This window comes from Cryptomeria japonica, chromosome 5 (assembly GCF_030272615.1).
Source record: "Cryptomeria japonica chromosome 5, Sugi_1.0, whole genome shotgun sequence".
Taxonomy (NCBI): domain Eukaryota; kingdom Viridiplantae; phylum Streptophyta; class Pinopsida; order Cupressales; family Cupressaceae; genus Cryptomeria; species Cryptomeria japonica.
The window spans coordinates 705,878,880-705,892,424 of record NC_081409.1 but is presented as its reverse complement, the minus strand read 5'-3'; the positions used below and the strand labels follow the sequence as shown (position 1 = coordinate 705,892,424).

The 13,545-nt window shown below is 34.4% G+C and overlaps 1 protein-coding gene across 3 annotated transcripts in view; it reads right to left on the bottom strand.

Moving 5' to 3' along the window:
* The window catches only part of LOC131075049 (enhancer of rudimentary homolog), a 61,558-nt gene extending 54,498 nt beyond the window's left edge, over positions 1-7,060 (bottom strand). Inside the window, exon 1 of one of the 3 annotated variants that reach the window (XM_058011838.2) lies at positions 6,764-7,060. Coding sequence is in view for 1 of the 3 variants with exons in the window: in XM_058011836.2 (XP_057867819.1) it covers positions 6,764-6,766 (3 nt within the window). In the remaining 2 variants the exon portion in view is untranslated. The remainder of the gene's footprint in view (positions 1-6,763) is intronic. The other 2 variants (XM_058011837.2, XM_058011836.2) reach the window with 2 other exon arrangements.
* Between the last annotated feature and the right edge of the window lie 6,485 nt (positions 7,061-13,545).

Here is a 13,545-nt window from a genome sequence, read left to right as displayed (position 1 = left end):
TGATACTGACTCCTCCTTGATCGTGAACATTAATATCCAATGCATTGTTCAAACTTCAAAGAGAACAGCATTACCAAAAGTATGCAACGCTAAACCCGAGTTGCAGAATCATCTCTTCCACGTAAACTATCTGACCTCAACATCATGATAATCTAGTTCTCAAGTCAATTTCTATAAGGAAATGATGCCATCGGATATGTCAAAATCTCTTGATAAGAATACGATCTCTTGTTTGCTAAATGCCAAGTAATCCCCAAACAGCCTTCTCATTTCTAAAAAGTTGTGTTGGGGAGCTTTTCCTCAGACCTTAAGTCCTTCATTATCTCCTCGAAAATAACATAACTTTATCATTTTCCTTGGCAATGCTACATAAGATGAAACAAATCAATAATCTCATATTAACCTTTTTCATCCAACTCTCATCTTTCTTCCTTGTCAATACACTTAAACAGTTTGTAGTGGTACCAATTATTTATAAAAAAATTCCATGTATATTAGTTACTCTTAAACATTTTAGCTTTTGATAATGTCTTTTCAAAAAACTTGTTCGCTTCTTACATGCATTTCCTTGTCATTTGTTTTTGTGAAAATGTTATAGACTTTTTAAGAAAGCTTATAGCAATGGATATGTCAATACGAGTTTAACTACCAACTTATACTTAAAAAAAGGATTAATAAGGTATTGTTGCAAGTCCTATATAATATCTTTCAATATTTCATAAATTTAAAACGTTCTTTCTTCTTTTGTCACAAGCCTCCATGCAGTGAAATGTAATTTCAAAGGAACCCAAATAGCATTAAAATCAATTCTAAATCACAAAATACAACAACAATTAAGATAAGGTGAAAATGGGGTCAAACCGTCATGAAATCCATCGAAAACAATGTATGTTGGTCTCCTTGTCGTGTAGATTTGCCCAACGATGTTGATTTCGATGTGTGCTCACAAGAATTTCAGCAGCATAACGGTGCTCTTAGGTTCAAAATACCATGTGATGATATATTATGAAAAAAATGGCTAAGTATTAATAGTATGAATGAGGGAAGAATGCAATGGTGGGTTGAGATTGATTGATGGAGATCAATGGTGGAGGATCAATTGGTTCTCTCAAGGTATGTGATTATATATTATGAGAAAAATGGCTGAGAGTTGATAGTATGATTGAGGGGAGAATGCAATGGAGGGTTGAGATTGATTGATGGAAATCAATGGTGGAGGATCAATTGGTTATCTCAACGCATGAAAGGTTGCCAAGTGGCAACATGGGAGAGGATGTGAGGAAGGTGGTGGCTGAAGGAGTACACTTGGAGTATGGACAAGATCTTGCCATAAAGGCATTTCTTGTCCATACACTCCAAGAGTAGGGGAGAAAAAGAATAAAAATATTTAAAATACCTTGATGTGACAACTTGGCAGAGGACCCATGGGGATTGCCTTCCCAAAAGGAAAAAGCCTTTAAGGTTGATTGGGCAAGTTAGGAAGCCATTTACAGCAAAAGTGTCACCCCTTCTTGGATTAGGAATGTGCAAATCTTTAGGGATGAATTAAGTGAGATTAAATGTGGGATTAAGGTGCAAGCGTGAAATGTTGGAGGATTTGACATTTGGAGAGAGAATGAGTGGGGAATTGAAAATTCACTTTAATTCCATTTGGAGGAAAAAAGGATAAATGAAATAAATAAAATAAATAAGAGGATTTCTTTAATTCAATAGATGAAGTGGGCTATGGGGGTATAGTCAACTAAGTAAATTAATTAAATTAATTACCTAGGGGAATAGGCTAAAAAGTAGAAGAATATCAAAAATTAATCAAATAATAACGAATTATTTAATTCATGGGATAGTGGAAATAAATGAATTAAAGGATAAATCGACCAAATGTAAATAGACAATTTTAAGTGTCTACAAAGCCAAACAAGATATCTTATTATCTTTCCATCTCTTCTTCTTTCTCTTTGATTTCAATTTTAAACTTGTCAAGCTTAATCCATACTTCTTTTGCTGGATAAATTTTCATACCCCTTCTCGAGCTAAACTCTAATGTCCATCACTACTTTCCCTCAGCCTTAATGGATAAATTTATAACACATAAGTTTCATAAGCTTTATTTAAGGCTTCAAGGAACTTATTATGTACTGCTACTTCAATTTCCATGTATAATTTCAATGACCTTATATCCTACTAGTTCAACCTAATTTGTGCTTCATTGGCGTAGTTGAATCCAATTCAAATCAACAACTCTTTTTCTAAGTTGTCGGTTCCGGTTCAAGCTCAGGTTCCAGTTCAAGATTCGGGTTCGCGGGTTTGGCCAAAAAAAATTTGGGGCTTTTGGGTTCATTCGTACAAAAACATATAAAAACAAAAAATATATACATATATGCAGCAGTAGTTAAGTTCAAAATACACCATCATATATTAAAGTTTTAGTTCAAATAACATAGCAAAACAATAAATACACCACCATTCTTGTATGAGCAAACTTCTGGAATAGATTGTGTGCGAGTTTTTGGATCAACATTTCAGATCACACTCTGATCCATCAACTCGCATACAATCTTTTCCAGAAGTTTGCTCACAGAAGAATTTTGTGGGTTGTGAAAATCTCATATCAACAAATACATCACCATATTAATGTTTTAGTTCAAAAATAATAATGTCAAGCTACAACAATCAGCCATCACTGAACAAATATCATATGGGTCATCAAAAATATCATCATCATCCTCCATCAATCTTCAAAAATCAATCTTCAATCTTCAACTCTCCTTGAGCAATGGCAAGCAAAAAACGAAGTTCAGCAATGGAGCAAAGAAGTTATGTTTTTCATTCTATTGTGCAAAAATGAAGTAGGTTTTACCTTTTCAGTGTTTTAAGACATGAAATTAGGGTTGGGGGGTCAAATTTGCCTTTTCGGCATTTAAAAAAATCAACAAAAATGTCTTTTCCGCCAAATTCCTGACAGGTTCTGCGAAATTCATTAAAATTCCTCCCAGGTTCTTTTGGGTTCGGCAGGGACGAACCCACAGGGTTTGGGTCGGACCCTATCTAGACCCAAGGAGAACCGAACCTGGACTCTGACCGGGACCTGAGGGATCCTAGTGAAGAACCCAGCAACTTAGCTCTTTTTTAATCCTTTACACCATTGAATTTTTGTCAACAGCGATTGTTTAAGCTTTTCATTTTTTGCATTTTCCTCATTCATCTGTTCAGTTATTGCTTTGAGGCATCCTTCCTTCATCACTGGTCCTTGATTCTTCTTTTGAACTATCTTAACAGATGAATCGTTGTCTACCATTCTTAAATGTCAAACTTTTTTGTAAAATTCAAGAAAATCTCCTTAATGCTTTCAACTATGAGTAACATGGCAGAGAATTGTAACAATCATTTAGTGCTGCAATATAAAATTTGGAATTCAATATAATAATGATTTTCCAGTAAATGGAATGTTTCATTCACTAATTGTACTCCTTTGAGATTTTCAGTTGGAATATGCATATGGATTTCTGGATTAGTGTCGATACAGTCATGTGTCAAGGAGACCAATAGAGACAGTAGCATTTCTACTCTGAAAAGATACAAAGTTTAATGGGAGAGATTGCTTAGCAAGAAAGATGGGGAGCTCACAAGAACATCATTTTCAGTCATATGTGTCAGCTGTCAAGTAGATTGATAGAGACAGTACTTTGAAAAGATACCCAGATTTATGGGAGAGAGTGCTTAACAAGAAAGATGAGGGGCTCACAAAGAAACTCATTTTCTCCTTTTTGGAGAATTAGTATGCATCCATTTGTCAAACTAAACAATTTCTAAGTAGTGGGACTCTCTGTAGTGTAATAATACTTCGATATTTTGTAATGTCCCCACTTTGAAATTGAATTTAATAATAAATAATAATAATAATAATAATAAAATTAAAATATAAAAGAATATAATTAAAATTAAATTGAGTTAATGAAGGGTCAAAAGACATGAAATGGAAACTTGTGACTCCCTCAACATGAGATATAAAAGGGAGAAGAGAACCTAGCATTTGGGAGGGGGATAATTTGGGAATGAGAAGTGCAGATCTGATTTAAATAAGTGCAGATTTGATTGTGAAAGGTTGTGTCCCTTTCTAAGGGCAGAAATAATGAAGAGTTGCACTCTTTCAAAGGGTGCTAATGGTGAAAGGGTGTGTCTCTTGCCAAAGGGCATACATGATGAAGAGATCTGACCCCTACCTCACATTGAGAGATATAAAGGAAAGGAAACAAAAGCATCTAGTGACAACACCATGGATCGGATCAGATCAGAACTGTTATTAAGTTACAGGCAGTAACATCCATGTTCTTGGTGGTATGCATGGGGATGTGCTTAATATATGAAGCCTGATAATGTTCTTATGCAGAATTTAATAGTAATATTAATATAGACTGCAATATGTATGACAGTCATACCTAATTTCGTGCATATTCATAATTCATGAGAATTTAGTATTCTCATAGCCTAGTTCTTGATATTTCTGCTAATTCCTATGGAGGATGGGAATGATTTGTGCAAATGGAAAGGCGGTCTAAATCCTCACAAGTCAGGCAATCCTGAGATGGGGTAAGGACAGGTATGCCAAAAACCTTGAAGAAGTAGTCCCAAGATGGGGTAAGGGCCTGCATCCGGAAACCTTGAGGGAGCCTGCTTGTTGAATGGGGTAAGGACGGGTATACCAGAAACCTTGAGGGAATAGTCCCAAGATGGTGTAAGGGCCTGCATCCGGAAACCTTGAGGGAGCCTGCTTGTTGATTGGTTAATCCCGAGATGGGGTAAAGACGGGTATACCAGAAACCTTGAGGGAATAGTCCCAAGATGGGGTAAGGGCCTGCATCTGGAAACCTTGAGGGAGCCTGCTTGTTGATTGGTCTCTAAGAGCCCTAGCACAATAATTTTTCTCTCCTCAGTTTGGGTTAGAGAAGTAACAGGGAAAAGACCTAGATATATAGGGTTATGAAATTGTATTATTAAGAAGTAAATGCCTAGTTTATAATATACAGTGATACAGATGGTTCATATTTTGACATTACTCTTCATTCGTGGTATGAGACTTACCTATTATTCCTGACGTGTAACACCAAGTGAGAATCAACTGTAAAATAAAACCTTATTACATTATCCAACTAGCTACTAACTGTGTATGTGATGGCTGAAGAAGCACAAAAAATCAGTCATTATATCTGGAAAAACTAAAAAATCTGAAAACCACCAAATCAAAAGACAAAACCACAGCTTTTGTTTTTTTGGTCATAAGCATAAAACATCTTCCCTTTTTGTCAACGTCTCTGACCTTAGTTGACTTCAAGTGTGAACTTCTATTGCCCTAAAATAAACATTCTTTATGAAGTTATTTACCACCCAATATTTAAGGATGCTAAGTAGGAAAAGAAATCTGTCATTTCTTCTCTTTTTCTCCCCAAATATCTTCACTTAAAAATATTTTTAAGTTTCTATTTTTTTATTAAACTCTCATTCTTATGCCTTTACAAACATGTCTACTATGGTTAAAATTAGGAATAGTAGAGTCATTGGTAGAATATATTGCATGCTGCTATCACAGATGAGACATAATTAGATCAATTTAAAGGTCCAATATGCCATGGTAAAGGGCGAGAAGAGCATTAATCTAGAGCAAAATCCCATCATATTATAGTATTATGCCACTGTCGTAAATGGCTTATACATTTTTAACATCAGATAAAACCCAACAGAAGCTAGAAAGGGCCCACAAGCATGAGACTGAGACCACCAAATATATTAGAACAAAAGAGCGAGGGAAAGCTAACACATCAACAGAAATTTGCACTCGACAGCCTACTTCCACATTGGCACAATGGTTGGTGGAGGTAATACCTCAGAAACCACCTATTTTAAGAGCTGTTGCCATAATGATGACCCGGGATTAAACTCAGCTAAGCTTCCTTCCCTGATAATTATCTGGCCGCTAATTAATTGAATGGACAACAGATGAAACCAGGTTGTTCTAGTAGTATTTAACTATTTTCTTAACATAAAGCAATCAATCGAAGCACAGCAAGCTACATAATGTCCGCCAATCTGAAAACAAGCTTTGAGGTGCAAGTCCTCGACATGCTATGTTACCATCCTTTGTCTATCTCAACAATACTTTCGATGTCGTTCCTTGCGGTACCCTTTAGCTTGCTGTTGTTATCTAGGTAATGTCTGTTAATTTATAAGCTATCTATAAAGAGGGCATCTTGCAAGGACAGATAATAGTCAAATTACTACTCCTTGTCCTCCCTCTGTAAGTTGGCACTGTATTACAGTTAAAACCCTTTAAACACCCAAAATTCGAACCATAGTTCAACAAAAAGCAGTTTAATTATAACCTCGACATTTAAAGTTATCTGTACAAGTGAGTGCGGTGTAGCCTTAAGTTGCCGCAGTTCGGTCACCTGAGGTGCTATATTCAAATCCCTTCGGCGATGAATCAATGCAAAAAAGCCAGTTATTTATTTTACATATGTTATTTCATAAGCATTGCAGAACATTAACAGCATTTATAAATGGCATACAATTTCTTTCTAAATTGCAGCGAAACCCAAACAGGGCTTCTGATTATCATATGCAAAATGAGAATGCTATGAGTAAAAACTGAAGTTTAAAAAAATTAAAAGTTAAAAAACGATCAAAAAGAAGTATTGAACACACAAAAACGAAAAACAAAAAAGGGTTATTTCATTGCGCAATTGAAGAGAAAAAGACGGAAAACACTTACCATATAGACAGCGGATTTGTGGCGGCTGAGAAATCGCGGTGAATCGTATCGTATAGAAAAAAATTATTCGGCTTTGATTCGTCTTGTTCAGCTTTGAAAACCCCAACGAAAAAATATGGGTGTACAATTGCAGTACAGGCGATGAATAATTAAAGCTCTTTTTAACAGACCGTTTATTAGCACCCGGTCATATGGAAGGGAGGAAAGCTGGTTGGAAAAGAAAGGAAACTACGCTGTGAAAAAGAATCTATCTGATCGTTGTTTGTGGCTGCGTGCTCCTTTGTTTGGAATAATTTGTTTTGCAACAATAAAAGTTCTTATATAAAAAATTTAATCTATGGATTCTCAAATTTCGTAGTTGCAATAATATTTTTAAATGACTTTTGGTATTGATTTATATAGTTTAATGTTATATGCTAATTTTTATTAAGAAATAAAAATTATTTTTCTTTCGAAACATAATTTAGTGAGTATTAGATATAATTTAATTTAATTAATTTAATTGAGAATTAAGGAAACAATTTCTGGATTTGATTGAGTGGTAATCCGAAATGTTGATGGTAAAAATCTTACACAATCAAATCCAAAAGTTGTTTCCTTAATTCTCAATTAAATTAATTAAATTAAATTATATCTAATACTCTCTAAATTATGTTTCCAAAGAAAAATAGATTTTATTTCTTAATAAAAATTAACATATAACACAACTATATAAATCAATACCAAAATTATTTTGATCATATTTTTAACTAGAGTTTAGAATCACTTAAATCTAGGTGTGTTAGAAGAAGATGATGAAATCTAAATTAGATCATTCTCGTAATTTATGTATGTTCAATTTCATACTCTTTTGGTGTGTTTTAGACCCATGTGGTATGGCTCTAAATTAGTGTATGTAGAGCTTTGATACTTGTAAAAAATACTCTCATAAACCCACACCTACAAATAAAAAACTTGGTGGTCTTGAAAAACATCATTGGAACATACTGTGCTAGGAGAGGAAGGTAACTAGATTCCCTTGCCTTAGTCAAGCCTTGTTGATTGATTTAATGATTTCTATAAAGTTGGAAAATGTACCAAGCAATCAGTGTAATTGACGACGGTGGAATTTAAGCTAGTGATGGGTTTGGGACTTGATTAGAAATGTAATGAATGATAGGGTGACCTAATGTGAGAACTAGGCTTTGATATTTATTGATTAATATAAAAAATAATTGATGTAGAACAAAGTTATGATAGAGACAAGAGTGATTTTAAATATTTTGGATATTGGTAGTGTAGACACCCTAAAGTTGACTGCTTGAATTTATTAAATAAACATTTTATTTAATTAATTTGAGTTCCTTCAACTCATTCTTCATACCTCAATAATTAATTAAATTATATTTAATTATCTATAAACCTTTCGTAATTAATTACATTTTAACCATTCCTCCTGAGAAGTTAATTAATTGAATTAAGTTAAATCCAACCTCAGTCTCATCCACATAAATTCTTCTATTCTCAATTAGTTAATTAATACAATGACTAGGTAACTAATGCATATTTTAATCCTCATTAACATTTTCTTCAATTTTAAATTCTTTCAAATCCCCAAACTTGTAGTCATGTGGCATGTGTCCTCCAAGCCCTCATAAATGCTTGCATGCACATGTCACTTCCACTCTGCCAACTCATCATTTGACCAATTATTTTATTGGTTTCTTGCACAAGTGTGAGAATGCTCTTCCCAATAGAGCCACCCTACACTTTCCTCTTTTCTCCATTTTTCACCTTTCCAATCCTACACCTCTTACATTTTTCCTCTTTTGTTTCAATTTGTCGTCTCCTTTACAGTGCTTCCCAAGATGTGCTCACACATGTGTGAGCACACCTTGCTCTCTTCCCCATGACAAATGCCATTCTCACATTCTTCCACCTTATGATATTTGTCACAAGGCTAAGCCTTCAACCCTCTTGCCACCTTTTCGCATTCAATCTCAACCCTTCATGTCATTTTGCATCTTAGCCCTCCATTCTTCCATTGAAAAATCTGTAAATTAAAGTTTCCTCCTTCATCCACCATCACTTGAATTCATTTCATCCTTATGCCAATATTTTAGTTATAGAATCATTAAGGTTATGTTGCTTGGAGAGCAATGCACATCTAGCTAAGTCAAGAGAAAATCAAGTGAGTTGAGTGCATCACTTTAGCTCAATCACGGAGAGTGAAGTTACAAGCATTTGAATTTGTTTTATGTTGTTTTTATTACCTTTTCATGTTTTTATCTTCATCATTTTCTCTCCTACATTTTGGCATGTCTAGTGGGACCTATGTCCCTAAATATCAATCAAAATTTTAAGTTGGTGTGTGATTTATCAAGTTTCAAGTTGTCATTTAGCATTTGCACAATATGATTGAGCACCTCCACCTATGGGGTTGGCACAATAGTGTTTGTGCTATTTAGCACTTGCACCCTACACTTTAGTGCCTCTACCTCACTCTAATCATTTATATTTTGCTTGTGTCTGTTCTATTTTTTATTGGTTTTTTGGCTAAAATAATTATTACAATTGCCTACCTTGTTTTCTTGTTGATAAAAAAATTAAGTAAATTGTAGGAAATTGATAAATGGCTTTACAGGAACCATTTTTTAGCACTTGAGACTTGTGTTGTAGAACCTCTGCTAATCTAGTGTTCTATTTTCTTTTGCTTTTGTCTTTCTATTAGTTTAGTTCCTGCACAAGATAGATTAGCACCAGTGTAGGATAGTTTAGTTCTTATGCCAATCTATTTAGTGCTTAGACCCTTTAGCATTTTCACTTTGTGATTTGGTACCTGCACTATTTTCAGCTGTCTTTCTTGATTTTCTAACCACTAATGAGTTGTGTAGTTGTATAACACCTATCAAAGAGCTTATTTGGCAACTATTAACTAATTTTGTGCAAGTTTCACTTGTCAATGTCTTTTTATTTTACTAGTTTAATTGCACTAAAATTAGAGTAGTTGGTTAATGAACTTGTTTGTCATGTTTGGAAGGTTTGCAATTGGTGTATGCTCTCCCCTTGCGCTCTATGCAAACTTGGGTGATAAAAAACCTTGCAAACTTTTATTTTATGATTAGATTAGATCTCAAGGGTCACTTATTTTGTGTGTATACCATCCCTTTGTGATAGTGTGAACTTAGGTGATAGAAAACCCCTAGTGTTGTCTCACCCATTAGGAGGCGTGCTTGGGGTTTCATCACCCCTAGGGATGACCTTAAGCACGTGTTATCGACATGCTATAAAAAGGGGTGAGAACAAAATTTGTAGCCCAATATAGTCACATCATGTCTAGAAAATTCCCAATCTTGGGTGATCACAAGATACAGATGCAAGTTTAGTCCAAGCAACTTAAGTATCATTCCTGACCCATGCTTGTGATGGACTAATATTCACGGTCGTGCCTTGTGTACATTGCATATTTAGATAACTCCCCTAGATATCTTGTAAAGCCTATCTTAAGAAATTTTGGTCATTTTTCCTTGAGGTGCACTAATACTAAGGAGATAAAGTGCTCACATTATGTCTCTACGTGATGAGATAGAGCTAAATTTGGGCAAGGTTAGTCCTCTAAGGTAACGAGTGTAAGATGGTACATGACCTTGTATTCCTTAGTTATCCATCTATGTGGTAATATTATACTAAGGGGATGGATGTTGTCATTCTACTAGAGTGAAAATGGATGTTAGCCTTGTGATTCCACAAGGATTAACAAACCCACTTGATTAATTTTAGGATTGTACAAAGTGTTTAGCATTTTTTGTGTGATAAACTAGGATGAGTCATTTATCCTTATTACCCTGAAAGATTAGAGTTAGCCATTTTGTCTTTGTGTTTGATATCTCTTGCTAAAAAACCTCAAAAAAATCACATCCACTCGGTGTCTCAAATTAGCACTTTCCCTAGTTTTTTTTAGCACTTGCACTTATCATTGGAGTCCTCTTAGTGCCTACACTATTTCAATGCCTCCAATTATTTCATAGCATCTATGCTAGTCTTTTCAACATTTGTATTGGTCCTTTTAGTGCCTACATTATTTTAGCACCTCTAGCTTGCATCTCATCACTTGCGCTAGTTTGCACCAAAAAAACCTACAAACCATACTCCAAAAAATTTGAATAGAGGTTGTTAAAATAGACCACTAGTAACCTTAGGAAAATCCATTGAAATTATCACCCCATCCCCATTTTATCCTCAATAAAATTAGACCAAACTTCCATCTATCATAGTCCTCATTTCCTAAACCTCATTAGCATCTATTAACATTTCACTATCAACAAAGATCATCCGATAACCTACATTTTGGACATAGGAAAATATGCAATCCTAAAACAATTAACTTTCATCCATCAATCAAAGTCTCAAAAATCCAAACCCAAAAAGATCAAAAAATAGCAAAAGCTTGTCTAGATCCTCAATATTTTCCATCCCTAACTTTGTGTAATAGTGCTTAATAACTTGTCTATCTTAATTACTATATTTATTTATCCCACATTAAGTTTGGATAAATTAACTTGGGACTTTGACAAATCCTAAGTTAGTGACATCCAAATATCCTAATCCAATTTTTATTGGGAACTTGACTATCCCAAGTTAGAAAGGATTAAATCCCAAAAATAAAAACTCCTTAGGGATCTAGATACCCTCAAATTTATTGTGGCCTTAGTCCATCAAAAATCCAAAAATTAAAAAAATCAAAAATCAAAATCAAGTTCATCCTCCAATCACTTTCACAAAAGTTAAAGTCCAAACATCTAGATTACAAACATCCACTTTCCAAAACCACACCAACTTCACAACACAAAATATTCCAAAACACCAACCAAAATTTCAACATCATTTATACACCAACCCTTTTAAACCTCCAACCTCCCCATGTCAACTTATAATATCAACCAACCACCAACATCAACATTATACCAATTTCAACATCCATATCAAATTCCCACATAAACCTTTCAATATTTAACATTAGGATCAACCTTGCACCAATTACCAACATCAATCTTATACCAATTCCAACATCCATATAAAATTCCCACATAAATCTTTCAATCTCCAACATTAGCATCAACCTTATACCGACCTTATCAAACATCAACTTCACATCAAACTTTATAAACCTCCAAACATAAACCCTCCACAGCCACACTAGCTTACCACATACACCTTCAATATCATTACATCAACCTCCAACCAAACACAATAGGGTTACCTTTGAATGGTATACACAAGATCTCAATACAAAAAGATCATGGAATCCAATCTCAACTAAACTACATTGGAGATTTCCTAATTGGGATGACAAAAAAATCAACCACAATCACCACATGGATAAAAACCTTTTGTAGATCAAGCCAAAGCCTCCCCTAGATTGAACACATTCATACAAGACCCCTAAAACAAAAAATTCTAGGCAAACTCATAAAGGTTAACCAAGATATCCTTTTGTTGGAACTTATCCAAAATGGGGCTAAACTTCGACAATTTTTTCACATAACACAACTCAATAATGCATCCAACATAGGAGATCCATCAAACAACCCCAACCAAACATTACAAACCTCACAAAACATAGTCAAACACATCCTTGCACAATAGCATACCCTCAAAAACCACACATATAAGTACTCATCCAACTATACCATCCACACCCTCAAATAATACAACCAATTTAATAACACAAACTTCTCTCCCACCCATAAGTACCATTCGTACTTCAAACCCATCCCGCATAGGAACATCACAACCAACATCCTACCAATACATAAACCCATCATCTTCACAAAAAACTACCACTCACCTCCAAAATATTTCAAACTAAAACATGCAACATACATCTTCATAGCAAAACATCTAACATTTACAATACATACCCCTCCATAACCAACATTATCAACACAACCAACAATCCAAAAACACATACAACATCTCAACACCAAATCAATTCCAAGATATGAGAAATATACTCCAAAACTTACAAGAATGACATCAAAAAAGAGATATTCCTTCAAGGACATATTTCCCTATCCCTTTGACAAACATATCACCATGATCCATTTTCCTCAAAATTTTGAAATACCTAAATTCGACAAGCACAAATAAAAAGGTGATCCCAAGAAAAATAAATATCAAATAATTCTACATAACATGCCAAAAAGTCTCTTATAGTGACATATGCTTAAACAAATTATTTCCTAGAAGCTTAGGAGTCCACATTTATAGACAGTTAAAAATTTGTTACATGCTTCTCATATAACATTGAACATGAAGTCTTCATGATAGATTTATGCAACACTAAAAAAAAAAATGGGGAAAGCTTCACTAATTTCCTACAAATATGGAGACAACTTGTTAGTAGATTCCCTTGGGCAATCCCCAAAAATAATTGGTAATAGTATTTATCTAAAATTTGAACTCCGGAATGGCCATCCACTTACAAATGCAATGCACTAATTATACATTTTATGAAATCTTAAAAAAGGAATAACCATAAAAAAGTGCTCATTGCTAAAGGCTTAACAACAACTCCCAATCCAATGACAAACCTCATTTTTGGGCCAAGAATAAAGACATTGTCAATGATGGTCTAAGTGATTCCAAACACATCCAAGCTATTCAAACACCATTCATACCCCAAAATAATCCAAATAAACAAACAAAATCAAAACAACATTATTATAGCACATGGACAATCTCAACAAAACAACAAACCTAAATGTGAATACACTCCCTTAGGAGAACCAATTGAGGTAATA